General features: G+C 40.9%; 1 protein-coding gene across 1 annotated transcript in view; it reads right to left on the minus strand.

Moving 5' to 3' along the window:
• UBE4B (ubiquitination factor E4B) overlaps positions 1 to 27,175 on the minus strand; it is a 111,298-nt gene that overhangs the window by 53,342 nt on the left and 30,781 nt on the right. Inside the window, exons 3-11 of the mRNA XM_082679355.1 lie at positions 22,082 to 22,217; positions 15,493 to 15,580; positions 14,297 to 14,441; positions 12,324 to 12,552; positions 11,443 to 11,859; positions 10,584 to 10,727; positions 3,664 to 3,805; positions 2,062 to 2,162; positions 957 to 1,071 (exon numbers count right to left, since the gene is read on the minus strand). Of these exons, the coding sequence (XP_082535481.1) occupies positions 957 to 1,071; positions 2,062 to 2,162; positions 3,664 to 3,805; positions 10,584 to 10,727; positions 11,443 to 11,859; positions 12,324 to 12,552; positions 14,297 to 14,441; positions 15,493 to 15,580; positions 22,082 to 22,217 (1,517 nt within the window). The remainder of the gene's footprint in view (positions 1 to 956; positions 1,072 to 2,061; positions 2,163 to 3,663; positions 3,806 to 10,583; positions 10,728 to 11,442; positions 11,860 to 12,323; positions 12,553 to 14,296; positions 14,442 to 15,492; positions 15,581 to 22,081; positions 22,218 to 27,175) is intronic.

The raw sequence follows: 27,175 nt of genomic DNA on the forward strand, positions 1-27,175 counted from the left end.
AATGAAGAGTAGCCCCGCTCGCCAAAATTAGAGAAAGTCCGTGCGTAGCAACGAAGACCCAAAGCAGCCATAAATAAAAAAACAAACAGAGTTTTTAAAAAAACAGATTAAAAGAAATCATATCATTTGTAGCTATTGCCTCTATTATTCTTTCTAGAAACAGAAAAAGAGATTATCATACAACAAATTGTAAGAAAATGTCATTAGCATCCTTTCATCATGGGAAACAGCTGTGTTAAAGTTGTTGTGGCAAAGTGCTTACTTTACAACACAGGCCACAGAACAGTAATCAAAATTCATGCCAAGGTTTTACCTTGGAAGAAATCTTTAAGACTAACTTTTTTAGTTGTTATTATTATTATTAAGCTTTATTATTAAATATTACATATCTGCATTTTCACTTGCCTTTACACAATGGGATATCAAAAATGTATGGATACTTAATGAATGAAGTAATCAGTAAGATCTGAGACTTCATTCCCGGTCTAGTGGTGAGAAGACAATGGTTTTATGTGACCTGCAAACTGCAGCTGAGCTAATTTGGTCTTTGATTTATTAATCTCCTTTTTGTAAACTCAGAGAACTAATTTTCAACACTACTTATCTGGCAAATGTATATCACGTCTTATGCTACCTCTTGGTAGTGTGTTAAGAGCTTCTTAAAATCAAAGACAGGGCCTTATATTTCTTCTACTATCCCAAAACATTTAGCACAGACCATGTTTAAAATACCTGATGCTTGACTGATTAGTTGAAATGTACACATGATTTGAACAATGCAGCTGTCAATCTGATTTCCTCAGGACAGGAATCTCGGGGAGCTCTCTCTGAGCAAATGACATGCGCATGTTCAAATTCAGGAACCAAAGTTTTCAATATACGGTGTCTTTAGAAATCTAGCTCGGCAGGGAAGCTCCTAATCCAGCAGTTTCAGTAGCAAACGCACAAAACCTTACCTGCTTGAACACTTCTTCATCCTGGTGAGTGGTTCTCACCAGTTCTTGAATAAAGCCGTATGGGAGATTCCTACACAGCATGTACGGCACCAGGAAGGACGGCTGCTGCAGGGACCTGCAGACCCACGAAAGTCAAGGGCTCTGATGAATCAACTTGTCACCGTGTAACAACAGAACATACAGAATGTCATGTAGCTGACAATCACAGGTCAAGCTTCAAATTTCCCAAATAATCCACACAACAGTCAATCGTTTTAGGCAAAAGATCACCTTTCTCATTGTTAAGATAATCACTTTGGGGGCTGTTCAGTGAGAAACCATAGAAGGTTTGAAAGGATCCATCTTTGCCTCCATATAGCCCTTGAAAAATAAAGCATTAGAAAAACCAAAGTATTATATGTCTCTTTTACTTATTTATTTATGCCTCATCCAATGGGGGAAGAAAAGATTAGCAGTGGCTGAAGACGTTTTTAAGCTCTTATTAATTTTAACCATGGAACAGTGTGTAAGTTTTAGTACATGTGCATCATTTTCCTTTTTTTTTTTCCTGACAAATTTCAAAAATGGTTATGGTAAGATCATCCAGAATGAATAAATCTTGAACTTTGTCATTTTTCCTTTAGATGTTTTTTCACAAGAGAAATGAAATACAGAAATACTCTTTTATTAAACCTGAAACCTTTATGGGACCCTCTGAACAAAAATTAATAATGTAGTACACTTCGGGTGATTCCCATGTCACCTATTCCACCACTATTCTTTATTATTGAGTAATAGAAATTGATTATACGATACATGGCCAGTGATGATCTACACATTTTTTTCAAGTATCTATACTGCTTTCAAGCAGCTGCTTTTAAACTGAATTACTAATTTGCTGCCCTGAAGTCAACATATTTCAACCACAGTCTATCTCAATAAACCACACAGAGTGTTTTATTTTCATAGTATTTTAGAGAAAGAAAGGGACCTCAGAAACCATCTAGTCAACCACTCATTTCATGGGTAAGGAAGTGAGTTATCCAACGTGGTGCAGAATGGCTGGGCGGCCTGATGGAGAGGGCCCTCTCCCTGCTAACAGCAAGCACATATTGGTTTTTCATACCTTGGTTGTGTGAGGGACCCTTGTAGTACCAATGCAGTATGGGATATGCACTGTGAGCGGATGTTGCTCAGAAGCTGGCTGACTGCTGGCTGGCTGCACATCTGCAAAGAAAGGTAGAGGTTAGGTCTACAAAGACAAACAAAATAATCCCATACAGTTGAAAACTGACAAGAGTCAGAAGAGATCAATCTGCAAGAAATGGCACCCTTTTCTCTTCCTTTACCGATGATGAACAAACTAGAGTAACTGTATCATCCAAGTATAATGTCTCCGCTAAAATCTACAATTAGAGAAGAGAGAAGCAGAAGCTTCAGGTGACCACGTGGGGATTTCAGAGATACGCCCACTCTCTTTGATTTTGCTAAGCTTAAGTGCAGCAAACCCCAAGAAGCCCTTCACAAATATGAAGCTAACAGGTTGACAACCGGATTAGTTTCCAATAGAAAACCAGAACTAGAAAATGAAATTGGGGTGGTGGGGATAAATTGGGAGATTGGGATTGACATATACACACTACTATATATACAATAGATAACTAATAAGGACCTACTGAATAGCACAGGGGAACTCTACTTAGTACTCTGCAACGGCCTGTATGGGAAAAGAATCTTAAAAAAAAAAAAGAGTGGATATTTGTATATGTATAACTGATTCACTTTGCTGTGTACCTGAAACTAACACAACATTGTAAATCAACTATACTCCAATAAAAACTTAAAAAAAAAAATGAAATAGGAATGAAATGTGATAATAATAAAGTAACTCAGCATGAAATAGAAGAAAAAGTGCAGCTTGCTGAGTTTAAACCCAGTTTTGCAATTTATTATTTATGTGATTCTGGACAATTACAGGTATCCCTCGCTTTTTGAAAGTTCACTTTACGCCACTTGGCTTTTAGGAAAGACCGAGGTTAGTATGTACTTGATCTCTCTGAGGTTCATTTGCTTATTAACACAACGGAAAAAAATAATACTTATACCACACAGGACCACACTGGACTAATGAACAACTGTGAGAATGAGACCTAGCCAAGTGTCTGGCAGTCTAGGCGCTCCATAAATGTTGGTTATTATGATTACGACAGACTAGGAGAGAAATCATCAGGGCCGTGTAAGTCGCTGGTGGCAGTGGCACTTGGCCCTGTCACTTCTTCCCTCTACTAGGATGTGAGTTCCATGAGGACTGGGATTCTCGTCTGTCTGGTTCACTGATCCACCCCCAGCTTCTAACACAGTGCCTGACCCATAGTAGATGCTCAATAACCACTTTACTGATTGAATACATGAGTGAATGCTCATTAGAGGGTCAAAAACCAATTATTTATCCACCACATAACCAGGTTTTTGTGGGGGTTTTAAAATGAATCCATTTCGGGCTTCCCTGGTGGCGCAGTGGTTGAGAGTCCGCCTGCCGATGCAGGGGACACGGGTTCGTGCCCCGGTCCAGGAGGATCCCACGTGCCGTGGAGCGGCTGGGCCCGTGAGCCATGGCCGCTGAGCCTGCGTGTCTGGAGCCTGTGCTCCACAAACGGGAGAGGCCACAGCAGTGAGAGGCCCATGTACTGAAGAAAAAAAAAAAAAAAAAGAATCCATTTCATGTTACCTTCGGTGCTTTTTTTTCCTCTATTCCAACTCGGTCAAAACACTCGATGAGGTAGTTCAGCATATCTGTCTCTTTGCACGTCTCAATGGTGAAATGGTCGCTGTAGGAATCCCAAGTACTTGCCCCACCAGAGGCTCCAAAACTTTGGAGAAAAGAAGAATGGATGATTTTTACCTGTTCTCAATAAATCACGTTTGATAGAGTTCGCACTTCTGCAGAAAGCCCGTTAGGGTCCCCACGCCCAGAACAAAGCACAGACACCCATGCAGCCGAGGCTGGAGCAGACTGCTTGTTTCACCTGCTCCAAGTCCAACAATAGCAATTTTTAGTAAACATTTTATTGACCTAAGAAGAAAGTCTGTCCAGAAACCCAACGTCTTATCTTCTTGGGAACAGCGCCTTACAAAACCAGGAGGACTCTAAGAATTGCTACTGAGCACTGGGCATTTGAAGGGATACCACACGTATGTAAATCCAACTGGCCAGCTGCAATTAGGCAGGCTTGGAGGTTAAAGCCAACCTACGCTATTACGTAATCGAAGTCTTTAGGAGGGAAGTTACAAGGGACTAACAAAACATCCCTCTTCCTAACTTCTAGCACAGATCTTAAAAGCCTTCATCCAGCATTCGGCAACAGGACCAGGGCTTAGGAAAACCGTTCAGTTAGAAGGAGACACGAAAAATATGTTACAAACACAAATTTTCCAAAATGTTTGGCAAAAGGGACAAAGTAGTATAGTGAAAACAAAACAAAAACCTTGCACTAGGAGTATCCAAACTTGCGTTCTATTCCCATCCCTACTGCTTACTTGTTACCTGAACCCAGAACTTCATCTCATCTGCAGTGAGGGTTCAATAAAATCATGTGGAGGTGCTTTGTAAAATATAAGCAGGATACAACGTGAGGCACTGTTATTATTAGTAACAACTATTCCCTGAGACCATTATCACAAGGGTTAGGTGTTAGGAAATCAAAGTTTAGATTAACCATCAATAGGTCAAATACCAAATCTGGTGTTTAACTCACAAATTTGATAAGACATAAAAGATACAAAAAGATTAATCATGGCATAGGAAGAGGTCAGGAATTATGAAATGAAGACAAATGAAAAAATATAAACTTAGCAAAAAAAAAAAAAATTTACATGTGAAAGATGATAAAGGCGGGGAAGAATATCAGGAACTTGAGATACCCATCCCTACTTCAGCCTGGGGCAGAGAGGAGCTAGAAACTAAAAGAAGAATTAAGATATTAATGATACGTTATGCAGACAGATGCATAGATACACAAAAGTAATTTTGGAATATATACATAACTGACCTTAGAATTTTAGAAGAATACACATAATTGACCTTGGAATGAAAGTATGATATTAGAGTATTTCAATTTAAAAAGATGAAAACAATAGCAAGGCTTTAAATCCAAGGCTCTCAGGCCAGAGTCTCGTAAACCTGAATTCTTACAACTTACTTACTACATAGGTCTGACAGAAGGGAAGGGAGGAGGGGAGGCTGAGAAGCAGTCAAAGGCACAAGGCACGGCTTCCCTGGTGGCGCAGTGGTTGAGAATCTGCCTGCTAATGCAGGGGACACGGGTTCGAGCCCTGGTCTGGGAAGATCCCACATGCCGCGCAGCAACTAGGCCCGTGGGCCACAACTACTGAGCCTGCGCGTCTGGAGCCTGTGCTCCGCAACAAGACAGGCCGCAACAATGAGAGGCCCACGCACCGCGATGAAGAGTGGCCCCTGCTTGCCACAACTAGAGAAAGCCCTCGCACAGAAACGAAGACCCAACACAGCCCAAAATAAATAAATATATTAAAAAAAAAAAAAAAAAGCACAAGGCAGCCAACGCCCTCCTGACTGGGCAGATAATGGAGCCACCCACAAAGTGCCTCACCAGAGACAAAGATGGGCAGCCCAGGGTGGGACACCTCAAAAAACCAAAAACAATTCTTGTGTCTTCACACCACTTAAATTTTGGACTACAGTTCATGGTATGGTAAGATCTGTTATCTGTTAGTTGACCTGACAACAGAAAGATGAGGACTGTAATGAAGCAAAGGAAAAAAAAAAACAAAACATAAGAACAAAACCGAAAAACCCACCCATAAATATAAGTAGTGTGGTGAATCCCCAGAAGGAGACAGGGGAGAAAGATATTTGGCTTTACCTGCCACGATCCCGCTCTCAAGCTATCTGCTATCCCTCCCTCTTCCATCTGAGGTTAGTGACTCAGGGACTATATTCACTGCACTTCCCAAAGATGAAATTTGCTAACACAGGCTTATAACTATACACAGTTAAGGTTAAAGTCCCTTTGAAAAGCTCTCACAGATGACACTGAAAATAGATCTTCCTCGTGTTTAAAATGAAGTATTTAAACTATACATTTCCTTGATAATAAGCCCCATCTTTCTCACATTTTTACACCTCTGGAATGGAAAGCATCTGATATTTGATGCCAATAGGTCCTTGCCAGTTGCAAGGAGTCAGTCTGATGCTGTGCCTGTGAACGACTGTGGGAAGTCAACGCGCTTAGCTGGTGGCTGCTGATGCACTGACACTGGGTTCCATTCTCAGCCAAAATGTCCCCTTTCATTTTAACTTAGATCTGAACACCTCAAAGTCAACCGAAATGCCTTCACGAACATTTCGCAAAGGCATGAAAAATGACAGGGTGTGTACGAGACCGCCAGGCAAGGCAATGAGAGACACTCAGAATGTGTAAGAGAAGTTTCAAAGATAAAAGACGTTGATGTATGCTGTGATCATCTGTCAGGGACCAAACAACACTTCCAAGTGACTTTCAAGAGAAGAGAAAGAAAGAAAGAAAAGAAACGTAAGTTTAACTAAACAGAAAACATAGAATAAACCCTAGTGTTCGTCAACATGCTTCCAAATTACAAGAGCAGTCCTAAGGGTGCCGAAGTAGGCCATGAGCACAGGTATGCAAAGCGGCCAGCGTCGCCAGGGATGCGCATGATTGTCAGTGGTCAGAACCGGTTTATAAGGATCTCTAGGTTTGAACTCAAAGAGCTGAACTCAAATTTTGAATGTGATACTGAAGGAGCAAGGGGTGTACAGTTTATATGCATTAAATTTATGCTATCAATGGACATTTTTAACTGTTTTAAAATAGTATTTCATTTTTTTCCTGAAGAAGTTGTTATGAAATTCATGATGCTTTTACAACCGTAACATGGAATGTGACACTGGAAATATGTCATGTTTAAGTCCTAAGAGTATCTATCTATAAAATTATACCTCCCTTGGGAGAACATGTGAACCATTTTCTGATAACGACATCAACAATCCAACTGAATAATTTAATTACTTCACATATTGGAAATACAGCTGAATCCTTCTGAAAACACAATGAAAATATTTCTGGGGATTTATACATGCATCAGATCTGTGCAAATTGAGTCCCATTTTAAATGTACCAAGAAAACTTGTTTCTTAAAAGGATTCCATCGCAGTTTCCGTTCTTCTATTATGGGAATAATCACCCTATTTTATTACTTTTTTAGATGCAGACTTTGGAATGGTATATTTTCTAGATGCAAGGCAAAGGCAGAGCTGGGCAGGGTCAAGCCATGTAAATTCCCTGAACAAATGTCTGCACTGTCGAAGGTCCTGGGGACAGTACACTGAATCAAACAGATAAAGACCTTGTTATATGCCAACTACATTACAGAGAGAAGACAATTAAAAACAAAAATAGTATAGAAGTGCTTTAAGTGCTATGAAGGAAAAGAAAGGCAGAGTATGGGTGACAGAAAGGGGCAGGAAGAGTGTGTGAGTGTGAATGTGAGTGTGTGTGTGTGTGTACATGTGGGATGCACTGTCTTGCAGGCCAGGGTGAGAGGCTTTGGGTCTTACTCTGTGGGAGAAGGGAAATCACTGGAGGGTTTGGGGGACAGACATGGCAGAAAGATTTCCTTTCGACCATCTCTGTTGCTTCATCTCCAAATAGTGATGGTCAGCAGAAATAAGAGGGGAAAGGTCAATGTTTTCCCCTATTTGCTAGTTTTCTCTTTCTCTGTTCACATAGGCTCAGGACTTGCAAGATTTGATCTCCTTCACTGAAATATCTGAGCAGTGCGAAGAAGAACCCAATAAACGAAAGAAAAACTTCTTTCTAGTCCTCAACTTCCTAGGAAACAATCAGAAAACGTTTCCGCAGAATAATTCCTTTGTTATATTTATTACAAAGATAACTCTCACTTCACTCATTTCCATTCCTGCAGGAAGTAGTTCCTTATAATTCTTATAGCTTTTTTCACAGAGCACTACGAAACAGTCTAGAAGGAATGTTTTTGCCTTTCTTAAATTAACCCTTATTATCACCACTATAAATAATTAACATAGGAATGTATGTCCTAACTACTTCACAAAAGATGTACAACCCATCGATTCCACTGGGCAAGCACAAAGGGAGACAGAAACAAGCCCCCTTGACTGCTGCTTCTATGACATTGATCTTACCAGGCGAGAAGTGGGTGTTAAAAGTGCTTACTTCAAAGTAAATAAAATTCTAAGATCAATTAGAAAAGGGGAAAGAAAAAAACTCTTCACCGACTGCCCAAATTAATCAGATTTTTCTGCTACTTCTTGGTTCTGACACTACGTGCATTCTCAAGTTCTTCTCTATTTGTTTAATCAGTTATATATGAATACGCCCTGTCCTTCTACATTCTTTTTGATATAGATTCTGATATAGATTCAGAATCTGTAATTTCTAAAACCTGGACAGATCAGATTTCATTTGAACAGCCAGCAAAGGACCTGCCAGCTGACTGGAGTGGAATTTTGTAATTAAGGAGTAAAATGTTGGCACTTTCTTGCCAAGGAACTGAGTAGATGTGTAAACTCTGGGCAGCGAAATAACTCGTAAGGAATGAGAACAACACAAGTCCCACTGGGCAAAGATGGAGAAGCCAGAGGCAGCTGGGTATGGTGGGAGGAATGTGAGTTCTGGACTCAGGCTCTGCCTCGTACTAGTTGTGTGACTAACCTCCCTGTACCCACGTTTCCTGGCAGTAACTAGGGGCGGTGCTGTGAGGATTCGAGTGATAACGTAGGTTGAGAGCTGACACAGTACCCGGCAGGTGATGCTCATAACTATTCGCAGCTACGAGTACATAATCGGTAAGATTTATTTCTCCTTATCAAGTCTAGATCTGAGACAAGGTTGGGATGTTATAAGTCTAGAGCGGAGTCAGTGAAAGCAGCATACAATTCTGGTATCTTTGTTAGAGGAAGCTGGAATTCAACAGGCCCGGGAGAGACAGCGTTTCTCCCACAGATAGCTTACAGTAAAACAGATAATAAAGCACTTTTTTCAGGTACAGAAATTGATTCCTGACAAGGATGTCTGCTGCATTACTATCGTCATGGATGAGGACTTTATCTACATGAAAAAGACACTTCTATCTGTGGGAAATTTACTTGAGAAACAGTGATACAACGTTCAACCTAATACAAATATTGACCTTCCTGAATCAATATTCGACATTGCACCAACGCCCCTCTCTCTTTATATACCCTCTAATGATTCTTCTGAACACCGACGAATTGAATGCAGTGTACCTCACTCCTACGGCTGTCTCTATTTATAGCCTGGAGCTATTTTTGAACACTGCTGGTCACAAATATCAACTTGGTACAGAGGAAACGTCAATTTAAGAGCAAAATTGTAAGACAATGAGTGGGAGGGTTAGACAGACGGGGCTATTATATTTTCTTGTTCAAAGTCACCTAGAAGACCCAAGCGGTCTCTTTCACTCGGTTTTCAGGGGTGAACATTCAGCAACATCATGAGCTATGCTTTAGCCTCTGCTGCCATTCCACAGGCCGTCTAAACAAATACAGTTTGGCTTTACCAAGGCCAAGGAGGTGAATGATTAGCAAAATTTAAGATTAGAAGTGAAAGCAGCGGGACTTCCCTGGTGGCGCAGTGGTTAAGAATCCGCCTGCCAATGCAGGGGACACGGGTTCGAGCCCTGGTCCAGGAAGATCCCACATGCCGCGGATCAACTAAGCCCGTGTGCCACAACTACTGAGCCTACGCTCTAGAGCCCGTGAGCCACAACTACTGAGCCTGCGTGCCACAACTACTGAAGCCTGCAAGCCTAGAGCCCATGCTCCGCAACAAGAGAAGCCACCACCATGAGAAGTCCGCAAGCGGCAATGAAGAATAGCCCCCGCTTGCTGCAACCAGAGAAAGCCAGAATGCAGCAATGAAGACCCAACACAGCCAACAATAAATAAATAAAATTTAAAACATTTATTGAAAGAAAAAAAAAAAAAAGAAGTGAAAGCAGCATCACAGTTGTACCAGACAGTATGACCCCACATGCTCTTCAGTGGACTGCCCGGAGTGAGCTGGAGGGACACACTCACACACACACACTCACACACACACACACAAGTTCCAGCCCCTCTGCCATTCCTAACTAGCGGCAATCCATGCAACTGTACATAAGAGAACATGCCTCCCAGAGTAGATTTTGCTCACACCTGGCAGCTCCTAAGAATACTCTTCCAACAGATAAATGGAGGGCCTCTCATTTTAGATCTTAGGGTGGGTGAACTGAATGATGACTGATCTTTAATCTTTGATCTTAACGATGACTGATCCTGTTCATGTTCTTGACAAATGATTACATGTAAGTTTTTCTCCAAACTTGTCAGGCAACAACTATGAAATTTTTTTCTATGTACCACTTTACCCCATGAGAAGGTCCTAATGCTTTAGTACATGCAAAGTTTCTCACATCTTGACTTTTCAGGCCACCTGGAGTCATTTGACCCTATCCTGTTTGGATTCAAAGCACACCTCTAATTAAGACTTATAAAAGTTAGTTCCTAAGCACCTAGGCACATGCAGGGGTAAGACTCCATTCCTCTGATACCTGGACCCAAACTGGACACAAGAAAACTCATCACCACCACCACCACCTTCATCATCACCATCATCATCATCTTCTTCTCCATCTTCATCACTACTGTCCCCAGAAAGTGCGAGGAAGAGGAAGGAGAAAGGACTGTCGTACATACTACCGTAACAAAAGCAAAAAAAGTCATCAGGGAACAAAGGAAAACAGAGAGGAGGAAAGCTTCTACAATTGCTGGCCTTTTAATGAAATCTTACGCTACAAGTTTTGTCTACTGACATGCAGAAAAATAATTCACCTAAATTATATAAAGGCATAGGAACCCTTGAGGGGTGGAGGGCGCGGATTAATGGAGTCACGATACTGCTTCTTTCTAAGGGGCTGAAAACAAAGTGTCAAGGCATAACCACTTGCCAGAGGTAAGGGATCTGCTCCCTCAACCCCTTGGTCTGACTGTATTTCAACTATGAATAGCAACAGTACGAAACGTGGGAAAGTGGTCCTGTGAGCCCCAACTCTCAAATACAAGCTGGCCAGTCTCTGAAATTCATTTGTCAGGAGGCATGACATGTGCACTCGATTTCAAACACCAAGTGACTTCTTTTTATTTTGTACAGGAAGGAGGAAGAGTGAGGGGGAAGAAGGGAAGAAAGGGTCTCACCATCAAGCAACCCATACCTTCTGATGTGACTGAAGCCTGGCTGGGCGTGGACTCGGGGCACGAGTCTACCGAACCAGTTAGACACGCGGGTTAATGACCCCAAACAGAGAAACACAGGTAACCGAGGTCAGTGCCACACGACAGTTCTTCCAAACCGTGTTAATCTCCTCTCCCTGCACTGCAAACACGCACCCGACTCTCCTGCTGCATAGATACCTAGGAGAGCTCCTTAGGGAGGAGGGCCGTCTGCTCATGGCACCCGCACCGGATGAGGCGGACAGTAAAGGTGGCCCCGCGCCGGTGGGTCTCTGTCGGGAGGAGCTGGCGGGCACGGCTTGAGGGCTACTAGCTGGGGTGGGCAGGCCTGGGGAGCTCGACAGGATGGAGCTGCCCGAGGACCGCGGGGCAGGAGAAGATGACGACCCCCAGGGGTGGGTGACAGTGTAGGGCCGGTACCGCGGAGACGAGGGCTGGCTTCCCGCAGGTGTCCCTGCAGCTGCGCCGTGAGGACTGAGGGAAGCGGGAGGAGTGGACGCCTGGCTGGCTGCCCGGGACGGGGGGGCCAGAGGCAGACTCATCATTGGCACAGAGCTCCAGACACTCATGCTGGGAGCTGGGCTAGTCTCATAGAGGCTAAACGAGTTGAGAAAGGGAGGAAAGGAGAGAAAATTGAAGAAAAGCTTGAGATAAATAACTAAAATGGAAAATATCATGTTTTTAAAGAATAGTATAATTGCACTTCATATCTCTAAGCGTTCAAGTATAGAGATCTTTTAGAGACTCACCTAAATAACTGTAAGTAGACTGCCGCACTGATTTAGAGGCTATACTTATAATATGAGAAAGCCTTCTTTCCAGAGAATAATATACTATACACAGTCATTTGTTCCTAAAACTTAACTTACCAGTAGCCTAACCATGGAAAGCCACAGAGACCCAAGTGGAAGAGACAATATCTCCTCAATGAGTCAATCCATCCCCCAAACACAATACATGTCATAATCTGCATGACAGGCCCACAAATGAACATTCCCTTCTCTTACGTACTTCCTGGCTATTTTACCACCAATGACATGTGCAAAAAGAACCACACCGACCTAGATAAAGAGCTGGCACCGAAGGAACCCACGCTGCAGAACATGGGGCTTGTTCCTGGATTGGAGCCGGTATTTAGCATGAGATTTCTGTCTGGTGACCGAGCTGCCGCTGCAATTGGCTGGGATGTGGCTGTCAGACTGGCAAATGGGTTTTCATCTCTAGTCTGAGTGGACATCATTAGCACTTCCATTAAAATCTGGCCAATCAAGTCCTTAAAGTCAGAGAACACTGTTGGAAAGGCAGAATAAAGAAGAGGTTACACATGGTTCTTCATACACACAGTCCTTGAATAAGCCAAAGTGAACCAGAGAAGTTCGATGTGGTATCTTGGGTTGGATTCTGGAACAGTAGAAGGACGTCAGTAGAAAACCTGGTGAAATCCAAATAAGGTCTGGAGTTTAGTGAACAGTAAGATCTTAGTTCTGACAAATATACTATGGTTATGTAAGATGTTAACATTAGGGAAAACTGCGTGAAGTGTATATAGGAACTCCCTGCACTATCTCTAGAACTTTTGGTAAATCTAAAATTATTCCAAAACAGAAAGCTTATTAGAAAAAAAACAAAAAAGAACTGGAGCCCAGCTGATGAGAGTCACTGCTGATATATATTAACTATAAAAAGAAGCTACTCCCAACTACAGAGGTTAGTTTATCACACTAGAAATGCAAACTGGGTTACTATTTCTTCACCTCTGTATGTTTATATAGTTAAACTGTTAAGTACAAAGTTCAAAGTATTTTATGAAGGGTCTAATATTTAGTCACCACCTGCCTTTCTGGAGCAGACTCTTGTCTTCTAGCTTCCTTCTTATTCTTTGCAGCTCCCAACTGCTTTACTGTAGGTCTTTAGATATATTTTAAATATTACTAAATAAATAAAATGTCTAACCCATGTAAATCTTATCTGATTTGTTATTAAAAATTACCACTTATATATGTACTGGACAGATTTAAGAATCTTAACAGTTACAATAATTACAAGTGGCAGGGTTTTGAAACTCATGGTTGCTAAGCTCATCTCTATAACCAGAGTTAAGAAGATCTCAGTGAAGTCAGAAGTAAACTGTCCATCCACCAGGAACACAGAGGACTCGTGTGTGTGTGTGTGTGTGTGTGTGTGTGTGTGTGTGTGTGTGTGTGTGCGCGCGCGCGCGCGCGCATGTCTGTCATGGAAGACAAGCAGCAGAGAAAAGGGAATGCAATCTCCTTGATGTTCATTCACTCATTTAAAATGTATCTACTGAGGGATTATTAAGTGCAGGCACTGGGAATACATCAGTGAGCAAAACAGACAAAAATTCCTGCCATCAGGGAGGTTATATACTAGTGATACGTAGAACACTCTGGCGCACTTCCCCTCCCTCTTCTGTTCTCGAGATGACTGCTGCAGAGAAAAGTGAGTGTGCCCTGTAATGCTGGTATCTTGCTAAGAGTTTTATTACTTTGCTGTAAGTGTGGTTTAGTGTAGCCTCTTAAAATAGAATCCTGTAAACACTGCAAAATATCAACATGTGCTATCTTGCTAAGCAGTTTAATCAAGCCGATTTACTCCACTGTCTCCATATGACCCGGGAGGCACTTACAGCAGGCATAGGCCATCCAGAGCGCCTCTCTCAGGATCCCCGGAGACTACCCAGTATACTCCTGCCCAGAGTATAAGAGGCACTAATGCTCTCTCTAAGCACCTTCTTATTGCAAAGGAAAAAACTTCAACCCTGAGACAGTAGAGACCATTAACTTATTTATACGGTTTTCTTTTAGAGAAATCAAAAAAGTAAAAAAAATAATTTATCAATAAGATAGGTGGAAAGTAGCCAAACAGCAGTGGCCTCATCAAGAAGTATCCCTGTAATCAAAAATACAACTGCAAAGCAAGACAATGAATGTGGACAGGAGGGAAAGACAAAAGAGTTTTCATCCTGGTTTTCTATTAAGGGCTCTGAAATAAGACAGCTGAGCTTGATTCCTACCTTCTTTTGGGTTCTGCTTAAATTGTGCAGAAAGAGAAGAAAGAAAGATGACATCTCTGTCCCGGTCCTTCCAGGAGACACGGAAGATCTTACAGACCAGCTGTAAGGCCTGTTCTTCAGACACTTCAGAACCTGATGAAGGCTCCTTGTGAGGGAGAAGATTTGGGGGTTAATTTCAAGTAGTAGGAGGTGTGAGTTAGACTTTAATAGAAATAGCTAATTCTGATTTCATTTTTTACAAATGAGGATATTTTAGAAATGCATAAAACTATTCACCTACTGATTTAGGGAAAAATAAACTTGCTACTATGACTTCAAGGTTACAACATGTAGGTCTCACGAGCTTACAACGGAAGTCTATGGGGTGGGTGGAGTATAAACCAGCAGGATTGTTATCAGGAATTGCCAAGGAAGACAGTGATAAAGGATGTACCTATATCCCATTTATTTACTTTTCTGAATGCTAAAAGACCAGGTTGACATTCTAGGTATACAACCAATTTTTCTCTAGAAATGTTTCCAGAATTCAATGTTTTTCACTACTTTCCATCACAGAAAGTATCATATATGAAAGAACTTTGTAAACACTCAAAACCTATACAAAATAAAGCACTGCACCACCAGGAGGCCACAGCCCAGCTTCTAATAATGTTGCTGAACACCAATAATTTACTGAACAGAAAGTGATGCAATTATCTCTACCAGTTCTACACCATGACACACACCAAAAACCCAAAAAATCCTTTTTCTAAATATAGGGAACTAAGGCTCAGATGATAACAAAATATAAAAGCCTCCTGTTTCCTCACATTCTTGCTTCAATTCCCAGTCATTTCCCTCAGAATACAACCAAAGATGTGATGACCTACTTGCTTAAGCAATTAAAGACAGAAAAAAATTCAAATTAGCTCTAAATTATTTGCTAACATTTACTGAAAAAAACATGGACCTGAAACAAAGATAACTGAAGGATTTTTATCAGGTAAAAGGACTGAGTTATACCTCCACTAATAAGGGTGATCAAGGCTACCCACTTTTCCTGAAAAAAGTAAAAGAAAAAACCCAGTCAACTAAATAGGATCTGCTGGTTTGGGGTGGCATTCTCTCATGGACTTTACAGATACAAGACATGAAGCAGTGTTTATTTATATTACCTGTAACTAAAAACAGAAGCAAGGGCTTCATCTCTTACCAACCTTATCGCTGAGGCTCCTTTTTTCTCTTCGGTCATTTTCATCAACTTCCATATTTTCAATTCCTGAATCCACATCCACCTGGGACATGCTTTAAGTATAAAAGACAATCAGTCTTTCACCTTAGATAAATCCACCCAATGTCATAGCTACTGGTTGAGGAAAAGTTTTTGTTTTTTGTGGTTTTTTTTTTTGGCTGTGCCACATGGCTTAAAGGACCTTAGTTCCCCGACCAGGGATTCAACCTGTGCCCTCAGCACTGAAAGCACCCAAGTCCTAACCATGGGACCGCCAGGGAATTCCCTGGGGAAAAGTTTTAAACTATCAATCAAAATCAGTCAGGAAAGCAAAATAATAAAGGTTCATCTTTTTTCTCATTAATTTTTAAGAGCTCTTCATATATTAGGATATAAACATTCTATCATTCTTGTTGAAAATATTTTCCCCAAGTTGTCATTTCCTTAGGCTCACTTTCAAAAATAATAATAATATTGTTGGAAATATTTTCCTCAAGTTGTTATTTTCTTAGGCTCACTTTCAAACACAAAAATTAAGAGCAGGTTTTCTATACATACTATTTCTAAATGATATACAATCAATCAGAGCCTGATGACAAAACCTGGTGAAGTACATATATTATTTCCCCCACATTAAATAACTGTCCCAGCACCGCTTATTGAAAAGACCATCCTTTTCAACACCAATATGAAATCACCTACGTCATATGTCCAACTGTCATACACGTGCAGGTCTCCTTCTGGATACTCATTGCTGTTCCATTAGACAATCTGTCGGTCCCTGAGCCAATACCACTGTGTTGTACTTACGACTTCACAATAAACCTTGCTATATGCTAGGTCAACGCCTCTACCTTATTGTTCTACCTCAGGAGAGCCTTGGCCATTCTTGGCCCTTTGCTTCCACATGTACTTAAGAATCAGCTTGACGGGTTCCTTAAAACTCCTGTTGGGATTTTGACTAGAATTTCACTGACTCTATAGATCAAATTGGGAAGAAAAGACCTCATTATGTTACTGATCTATCCATGGACAAGGTACCTCTCTCCAAGTATTTAAGGTCTTCTTTCAATAAACTTTGATAATTTTCTCCCTAAGTCTTCCACTTCTTTTGCTAAATTTATCCTTAGGCACCATATATATATATATATATATATATATATATATATGTATATATATATATATATTTTTTTTTTTTGGCTGTGTTGGGTCTTTGCTGCTGCGTGCGGGCTTTCTCTAGTTGTGACAAGGGGGGGCTACTCTTTGTTGTGGTGCGCGGCCTTCTCATTGCGGTGGCTTCTCTTGTTGCGGAGCATGGACTCTAGGCGTGCGGGCTTGCTTCAGTAGTTGTGGCTCACGGGCTCTAGAGCCCACGCTCAGTAGTTGTGGCGCACAGGCGTAGTTGTTCCACAGCATGTGGGATCTTCCCGGACCAGGGCTCGAACCCGTGTCCCTTGCATTGGGAGGCGGATTCTTAACCACTGCGCCACCAGGGAAGGCCAGCACCAAATATTTTTAAATAAAATTGTGAATGGGCCTTTTTAAAAGTTAAGTTTTCTAATTTGTGCGAGTACATAGTAATGTAACTGACTTTACACACAGACCTCTTATAAGCTACTTGTTTACTTATACACTGGGCTTATAAGGCAATCATTTTATCTCCAAATAATAACTGTTTTGTTTCTTTCACTCCAATCCTAACTTGCTTTACTGCAGTGGGTAGGATCCCATGTTGAATAGAAGCAGAAACAGCACTCATCCTTTTTTTATTCCTGATTTTAAAGAGAATGCTTCTAATTTCTTACCACTGAGTATGAGAGCTGCTGTGGTTTTTTGGTAGATGTCCTTTATATTAGTGAGAATAAGAGGCTATGTTGTAGTAACACATACACTCTGCAATCTTAGAGGCTTCACACTATAAGGGTTTGTTTCTTGCCTCCGCAAAGTTTGACGAGTGAAGCAACCTTACGCCATCTTTAATCTATGCCGTCTGCAATATACAGCCTCCAAGGTCACTAGAGCAAGAGAAGAGAGGGATGGAGGAGGATCATCGGCTCAACTGCCTTCACCTAAAAGTGACACATGTCACTTCCATTCACAAGTCTACTGGACAGAACTAGTTAATTGGCCCCAATCTAATGGCAAAGGAGACTGGAAAGGCAGGGGAGCCTGTGGAATATTTGGTGAACTCTGTCTCTGCCCTACAGTTTAAGGATACAACTTTCTGTCTCCTGTTTGCTAAGATTTTTACCATGAATCAATGTTGAATTGTATCAAACCTTTGCAACTTCCAAGATTATATGGCTTTTCTATTTAATATATAATGTGGTGAATAATATTTATAGATTTTCTAATGTTAAAGCACCTTTGCATTCTTAAGATAAACCCAAGTTGGTCATGTTATATTATTTTTTTTAACTAATCTTTTAGTTGAACTATACAGAAATGTGCATACATGATGTGTTTGGCTGAACAGTTTCACAAAGGAAACATACTAATGTAACCGACACCCAGATCAAGCAACAGAACATTACCAGCACCCCAAAAGTCCCCCTCATGACCCTTTCAATCACTACTACGCTAGCCCACAGTAACTGCTCTCCTGGCATCTAGCCCCATAGATGTTTTGTCTTCTTTTTATGTGCTGCAGTATTTGATTTGCCAATATCTTCAGACTTTTGCAAATATGTTCATAAGCATGATTACCACGTAATTAATTTTCTTCTTTTACGTTATTCTTGTCTGGTTTTGTACATTAAGGTCATATTAGTCCCGTAAACTGATTTGGTAAGTTTAAAAATTACCTGAAAAATGTGTGTAAAGTTGGAATGCTGGAATTACCTATAAAATCATATAAGAAACGTGCTTTCTTTGGAAAATTTTAAAATACTGATTCAATTTATTTCACGTTTTTTTGATTATTCAGGTTCTCTCTCTTTTCTTGAGTCAATTTTGGGAGAATGTGTTTTTCTAGGAATTTGATTTTCATCCAAATTTTGAAATTTATGTGCATCCTGCATATTTACATTTTTTGCAGAATTCTTTTTCAGTAACAAGTATTACTGAGTGCCCGTTCTATGCAGGCATTGTTCCAGGTGTCTGAGATGCCAACAAACAAACAGACAAAAAAATCCCTGCATCATGGAGCTCCATTCTAGTTAAAGGGAGAAAGATAACAAACAATAAACAAAGCATATAGTATATGATAAATGCTATGGAAAAATTAAAGAAAACAGAGCAGGAAAAAGGCAATTGAGAGGGCAGGGCTTTCCCCCTTTTAAATGGGGTGACCTCACTGAAATGCTATCTGGGCAAAAATATGAAGGAGGTTAGCCATGCACATATCCAGAGGAAAAGTATTCCAAGAAAAGGGGTTTTATTCCCAATATTTATTTATATTCTTTTTCCATTTTTCATTTTTAATGTATTATATATAGCTTTATATTCTCTTTAAGAAGCACATTAGCTGCAACACACAAATGATGATATGTAATATTTGTTATTGTTCAGTTCTAGATACTTCCAAATTTCCATTATGATTTCTTCTTTGACTTGTATTTAGAAGCATGATCTGTTTTTAAAATTTCCAAATTCATGATGGGTTTTTAAAAGATTTTTTTACCTTATATAATTATCTAAGCTAATGTCAGAAAACGTGATCTGTATGATTCTGACTCCTGAAACCTCTGGGTCAATGGATTTTATCAGAAAAGAATGTGTATTCTCCAACTGCAGAGTGCCAAATTCTGTATCTTTCAATTTGATCAAACTTGTTAGCTGTGTTGTTTAATTTGTCCATATGCTTACTGATGTTTATTCTCTTTGCTCTATTGATGACTGAAGAAGACATGTTAAAAACCTCCCATTATGATTATGTCTGTGTCAATTTCCTCTAGTTCTATCAAGATTTGCCTTATTTCATGTTGCTATTACATTACTAAGTGCATATACTTTGGAAACTGTTATATCCTACTGGTAAACTAAACACTTATCACTGTACAGTGCTTATTTCTAGTAATACTTTGTGGCAAAGTCTAATTTATTAATATACTTTCCCCAATTTTCTTTTGTTTAGTATTTTTGCCCGGTATATATTTTTCCCTTTCTTTTATTTTCAAACTTTCTCTAACCTAATGTTTCAGGTATGCCTTCAGTAAACAAGAATAAAGCTGTGTTCTATTTTGTTTTTAATCCAACCTGACGTTTCACTGTGATTTACTGTGATTACTGACGTATTTTCATTTCTTTTAACCATCTTATTTTGTGCTGTTTGCCTTTTTTAAAATCTGTGTTTCTTTCTTCCCTTTCTTTGAATTGACTTAAACCCCCTCCCTACCCACCCCAATTCCATATTTTCCCTTTGCTGGTTTGAAAATAAACTCTTTCTATTCTTTCAGTGGTTACCCTTGAAACTTCATCAAGTATTCTTAACTCAAAATCTAAAAGTTGGCCACTGTCTTCACCCCTCTCCCAAGCATACAGATCACTCCCCTTCCGGCTTACCTGCCACTGCTGTTCAGTATGTTAGATCTACCTGATGATCTACTTCTCTCCCCTATACTATTTCATAAACTGTTATTACTGTCTTACACCATCAGTGTTTAGGGTTACCACATATTTAATATTTTCTTGACTCATCTTTCCTTCTTGCATCTCAGACATTAGTCCTGAGACCATTTTCCTTCGTCTTAAACTGCATCTGTTAAAAGTTCGGGTCTTCTGGTGGCAGACTATCAGGTTGTTCTAGTTTGTTTTTTAAATCTATAAATGTCTTTATTTCACCCCTGCTCTTAAAAGATAGTTCCACAAGGGCACATAATTCCCAGCTGACAGTTACTTTCTCTCAGCACTTAATGCTACTTCCACCATCCTCTGGCCTCCATCACTGAGACATCTATCAAACTATTGTTCTTTTGTAGATAATCTCTCATTTCTCTCCGGCTGCTTTAAGCGTCTTTGTCTTTGGTGTTCTGCAATTTTACTATAAAATGTCTGGATATGAATTTCTCTTTGTTTAATCTGCTCGTGAGTTGTTGGGCTTCCTGATCTGAGGATTCATAACATTTATCAACTCCAGAAAAATCCTCAGCCATTTATCTTTTTGATAATGGCTTCCAAACCAGCAGAGGAAAAAACATGGAATAAGGAGAAGGGTGGGGAATCTCCCAGTCTGCCTATTCTCTCCTTTTGACATTTCTATTAGATATATATTGGATCTGTGTCCTCTATATTTCTAAATACCCTTCATATTTTTCAGTTCTTTTTCTCTTTGTGGTACACCCTGGATAAGTTCTTCAGCTCTATCATTCCATTTGTTAATTTCTCTTTAGTTATTTTAATCCACTGTTTATTATTTTCATTTCTAGAAATTCTATTTGGTTCTTTTTCAAATGTGCTTGGTTGTTTTTATAGTTGCTTATACCTTATTCATATTTTCCATACTCTTAAATTTATTTAAACGTACAAATTTTACATTCTGTATTTCATAATTCCAAACCCCAAAAACATCTAGGTGAATAATTCTGTTTTTATTGATTCTACAGACTCTTCTTACTCATGGTGGCTTTTTCTAGCGTGCTTTAATTTTTGACCATCAGTTCATATTTCTTGGAAATTTTTCTAAGGACATTTTCTAAAGACTTGGATGATTTATGTTTATATCTGCTAGATGCCTAAAGACACTAAAGAGTCCATTGTCTATGACAGTTCTTAGCCTGAGATTTTTCAGACTACCACGATAGTGTAAATTTAGGTTCTAAACCCATGTGAAAGTTACCCACTGGCCAAGAAATTGCAGAGTTGACTTGATTTTTAAAAATTCATCCACTCAGAGCAAAGGTAATAAGAACACAATTGTTTTTACTCTATGGGGTTGATTTTTTTCTACTTGATCTTCTTCCTGGAAGTGTAGTCCTTTCTGAATTCTTGCCTAATGCGGGGTAACCCCTGACCTGGCTCCTCACCCCAACCCACCAAGTGCACGACACCCCAATATCTTAACACACACAGAAAATGGTATCTGTCTGGCCCACTGACATAAACAGAGGGGGCTGCTTGAGGGCAAAGGAGCCAGGCCCTGGAGGTCTGGCTGCCCAAGGAGTACTCAACCCTTCAGCGACTCTGTTATCTTGTCACAGCACACCTGCAACACAGGAAGGCTCTGCTCCAAGACACCCTGATCCTCATGGAGCTCCTAGAATATGGGGCTTACCTGCCTATACCCTTCCAAACTTTTAAAATTTCACCAAGCAGTAAATCTTTGCAGAAATTTTTAGGGGCTGACCTATGCTTGCCAACTTTGCATTTACAAAATAAAGACATTAAAAAAAATTTTTTTTTACCACCTATACCATTATTTCGTAAAAGACATTCCAACACCAAAAACAAAAAAAGGTATACAGAACATTTCAGAATAAAACAAAGACCTTTCAATTTATTATATTTAGCTCTGATTTGCTAAGGACTGCCATGGATCTCTGGGCTGGCATTTGAGACCACTGGACTAGAGATTAAAGTGAATGGATCTTTCCCTTTCCGACAACAAAGCAGCTTACTGGAAACCTGGCTTACTTTACCTTTTTTCACAAGAGACTCCATCGATATCCATGCTCTGGGAACGTGAGAGAGACTGAGATTGTGTTTCAAGGCTATTGGAGGGCGAGCTGCTGAGAGAACTGACTCCTTCACTGCTCTGGCTTCGATGGGCTACTCCTAACCAGAAGAGACATGAAAGGCGAAGTCTCATGTGAGATAACGTCAAAGCTATTCGTAACGGCCACAGTAAACACACAGAATCGGCATTCACACCATCATTACAGTTGGCAACCGAGGACTTTCTATCAGAATATTACACTGAAGGTTGAAGGAACATTAAAATCATAGGAATGTTAGCAAGAAATCATAATTTATCAACAGATATCACATGAGGTCAGTTACAGAGCTACGTCTGATACCTAAAACTAACTCATCACCTTCTCTTTCACTAATTCAAACTATGGTCCCTGAGTACAAATCAGCTTCCAAGACAGTCCAGAAATATCCTTGAAATGTACCAAAAATAAGATACCTTAGTGAATGGATAGAGAGACAGACAGATGGAGAGATGTATGATAAAACAAATACAGTAAAATGTTAATAGTAGAATCTAGGTGATGCGTATATAAGCATTCACTGCAAAATTCTTTCTACTTCTCTGTATGCTTAGAATTTTCATAATAAGATGTCGAATAGATCCATCTAAGCCATGTCCTTAAATACAGATCAATCCATTTATTAACTGAAGATCTTATCTTGTGATAGTTTGGGGAAAACAAAAATCCTGACATCATCCTTGCCCTCACAGAGACCACAGTGTAGTGAACCACCGCCAGGTACACAGGGACACAGTGTTTCTAGTAATGTCTTCAAAACCATCTTTTTCATAGAATTTTAAAAATTACTTTAACTCTATGAATATCTTTCTATAAAAAAGAAAAGTTTACCCAGGCATTTTCAAGTACTTAAAAAATATATACCTATGTTGCTGAAAGGAAAATGGCTCATATATTTTAAAAAGCAAAACAACACAATTTGAGTTATCACTTGTAGCTGAAACAACTATCAAGTGGAGGAAACTTTAACCCTCCCAGCATCCCAAGAAAATCCACTTGCCACCCTTTCAAGTCTCTCTTCGTTGAATGCTTTATCCATGCCCGACAGCAGGTTTTAACATGGACCTGTTTGGTTTTTTTTTTTAATTTTTAATTTTTTTTTGGCTGTGCTGGGTCTTTGTCGCTGCGCACGGGCCCTCTCTAGTTGCGGCGAGCGGGGGCTACTCTTTGTTGCGGTGCGTGGGCTCCTCATTGCTGTGGCTTCTCTGGTTGCAGAGCACGGGCTCTAGAGTGTGTGGACTTCAGTAGCTGCAGCATGCAGGCTCAGTAGTTGCGGTGTGTGGGTTCTAGGGCACGCGGGCTTCAGTAGTTGTGGCGCGGGATCCGTAGTTGTGGCTCACTGGCTCTAGAGAGCAGGCTCAGTAGTTGTGGCACACGGGTTTAGCTGCTCCGCGGCATGTGGGAATCTTCCCGGACCAGGGATCGAACCTGTGACCCTGGCATTGGTAGGCAGATTCTTAACCACTGCACCACCAGGGAAGTCCCAGACCTGTTTATTAAAACTTTTGCAGGACTCAGGAGGGAAAGAGAAACTAAATTTTTACTATTCATAAGTAGATTAAAGTAAAATACCAAAAGCATTTGATGTAGTGAGAATTTTGAAATAAGCTTAGAGAAGACAGTAAAACTTTAAATCATCAATTCCAGTGTAACCCAAAATAAGTCCTCAATAAATATTTATTGAAGGAGTAAATAACAGAGCATCAACAATGTCCTGAAGAGAATATCATTTTACCTACCACACTGAAAGGACTGACAACTTTTTAATAAAATAATAAAGTTCAACAATTTTTATGGGATATCAATTTAGCAGCTTTTAAATCTCCACCTTGTAAAAACCAGTTCTAAAATTAAATTGATAATTACAATAAGTTGTTTAAGTAACTATACTTGTAACATAGGGTGCTCTGCTATACTATGTATACAATAACCCTATAGTAATAGAGTGCCAGAGTATATCATATAGTATAATATACTGTATTTGCAATATTTTTATAAGACGACAAGAATATCATCTGAATTCTTTTCTTCCTCAACCCTCCATATGATCTTCACAAGGCTCAAGTGGGGCAATTCTCCCCAGAATTTATTATGTCTACCAGTGTTCCCCAATCTCTACACACCATCTAGAATCTAGGAGGGACCCCACTTCTTTCTTTTTATTTATTTATTTGGCTGTGTTGGGTCTTCGTTGATGCATGCAGGCTTTCTCTAGTTGCAGCGAGCCGGGGCTACTCCTTCGTTGCGGTACACGGGCCTCTCATTGCAGCAGCTTCTCCTGTTGCACAGCACGGGCTCTAGGCGTGTGGGCCTCAGCAGTTGTGGCACGCAGGCTCAGCAGCTGTAGCGCACGGGCTTAGTTGCTCCACGGCATGTGGGATCTTCCCGGACCAGGGCTCAAACCCATGTACCCTGCATTGGCAGGCAGACTCCCAGTCACTGAGCCACCAGGGAAGCCCTCCACTTCTTTCTTAAACTTAAAAAAAACGGAGGGTCTCTTTGACTTTATCTAGAATCGATATAAATTAAATACTGTAACTAAAATCAAATCAAAACAACAGAACAAAATATCACTTTGGGGACTCCCCTGGTGGTGAAGTGGTTAAGAATCTACCTGCCAATGCAGAGGACACGGGTTCGAGCCCTAGTCCGGGAAGATCCCACATGCTGCAGAGCAACTAAGCCCATGTGCCACAACTACTGAGCCTGCGCTCTAGAGCCCGTGTGCCACAACTACTGAAGCCCGCGCCCCTGGAGCCCGTGCTCCGCAACAAGAGAAGCCACCGCAATGAGAAGCCCGCGCACCACAACGAAGCGTAGCCGCTCGCCGCAACTAGAGAAAGCCCATGGGCAGAAACGAAGACCCAACGTAGCCAATAAGTAAACAAATTAAATTAAAAAGAAAAAAAAGAAGCTGGGACTAGATGGGAGAAACAACTTGTAGGACTCACTACAGCTTCAGTTACTTTAACTGAAAGTTACTTGTAACTGAAAGCATCTCAATTTAGAAGGCTGCCAGGTGACTGCCAAGTCACTCCCGGATGAGGACCTCCTTCCCATGAGTGGCAGCCCACCCAGTATTTGTCTCTGTTAGAAAGCACATCATTCTGGAACAGAAGCCGTCCCTTCATGCTCAATGGATAATGAAGCTACCCACTGGCCCTATTTTTACCATCTAGGACCAAAGGAGGCAAGCATAAGCCGGCCTCCTCCTCATGATGTTTCACACTGTTTTCATGGAAAGCTATCACAACCGCCTGAGATTTCTTTTGTTTGAACTACACATGCCTATGTTGTTTTGGTCATTTGCTCTTCCAATCCACTTACTGATCAACAGATCTTTCTTCGGTGCCTACCACGTGGCATGCACTGTTAAGGCACTGGGCACGCAGCAGTGAATAAAATGGACACAAGTCCCTGTCCCGCAGAACTTATACTCTAGCAGAGGAAGCAGAGAAAACAGGATATACAAGTAATATACATGCTATGTCAGCTGGTGACAGGAGCCCAAAGAAAAAGTGTCTATGTCAGATAGAGGTTGCACTTTTATACAAGGTGGCCAGAGAAGGCCTTTTTTAAAAAAAATTATTTATTCATCTCTAGTCGCAGTGAGCAGGGGCTACTCTTCGTTGCGGTGCGTGGGCCTCTCACTATTGCGGCCTCTCTTGTTGCGGAGCACAGGCTCAGTAGCTGTGGCTCACGGGCCCAGTTGCTCTGCGGCATGTGGGATCCTTCCAGCCCAGGGCTCAAACCCGTGTCCCCCGCACTGGCAGGCAGACTCTCAACCACTGCGCCACCAGGGAAGCCCCAGAGAAGGCCTTTTTGAGAAAGTGACACGTGGATAAACAACTGAAGAGCTGAACAAAAAAGCCATGTGGACTTTAGCGTAGGAGAATTCTAGGCGAAGAAACAGCAAATAAAAAGGCCCCCACTAGGTACCATGCCTGGAATGTTCCAGGAACAGAGAGGAAGCCAGTATGGCTGGAGCAGAGGACGCAAGAAGGGCAGTGAGAGAGGAGGGTAGGGCCGGGGCAGGGCCAGGTCACACGTGGCCCCGGGTCGAGGTGAGGACTCTGACTTTCATTCTGAGTGACGCCGGGAGCTAACAGAAAATGATATGACCTGTCTTACGAGGGGTTCGTTTTCTATTTTGTTTTGTTTAAACTTGTTTATTTAATAGATCCCTAAAAATCTGTTTATCCAACCTGCCAAGAGCCTGGCTAATAATATCTACCTATTTATGATTATGAATAATGATGATTATATGAGAAACACAATCGGGACTTAACAGCAGAGAGGCACACTGCCAAGAACTAACCATTCAGAGTCGCCCGAGTCTGTTGGTTTGTGATAGTAACTATCCTGCTTGCTGTAAAAAATAACGCTGCTGTCATACAATGCTGTACTTATGCTTTAGTGGGAGCCAGTATGGCTCTACACTGAGAACAGACTGAGGTGAAGCAAGGGTAGGCATGGAGAGACCAGTCTGGAGCCCACTCCAGTAATCCAGGCAAGATATGCTAGTGCCTTGAACCTGGAGAGGTGGTGAGATGAGAAGAGATGGTGAGAATCGGGTCTGGTTCTAAATTTTGCTGATAGACCTAGAGCTGGGGTCGGCAAGCTACAGTCCACAGGCCACTCTTACCTATTTTTGTAAATACGGTTTTATTGGAACACAGCAATGATCATCAGTTCATCATATATTGCCTATGGCTGCTTTTGTGCTACGGGGCAGAGAAGAATATTTGTGACAGAGACTGCACAGCCTGCAGAGCCAAAAATATTTACTATCTGGCCCTTTAGAGAAAGAGTGTGCTGACCCCCGATCTAGAATATGAGGTAAAAAGAAGAGAGAATGTTTTAGGCTTAAGTAACCAGAAAAAAAAAAGTTGTCATTTATTGAGAAGGGGTCCTAGGAAAAGACAAGATGTAAGGAAATATCAGGAGCTCGATTTTGGACGTGTTACCTGTGAGATGTGTAGTAGATGATGCGTGGGTCTGAGGTTCAAACGACAGGTC

The sequence above is a fragment of the Grampus griseus genome (assembly GCF_964374135.1).
Source record: "Grampus griseus genome assembly, chromosome: 1".
NCBI lineage: Eukaryota > Metazoa > Chordata > Mammalia > Artiodactyla > Delphinidae > Grampus > Grampus griseus.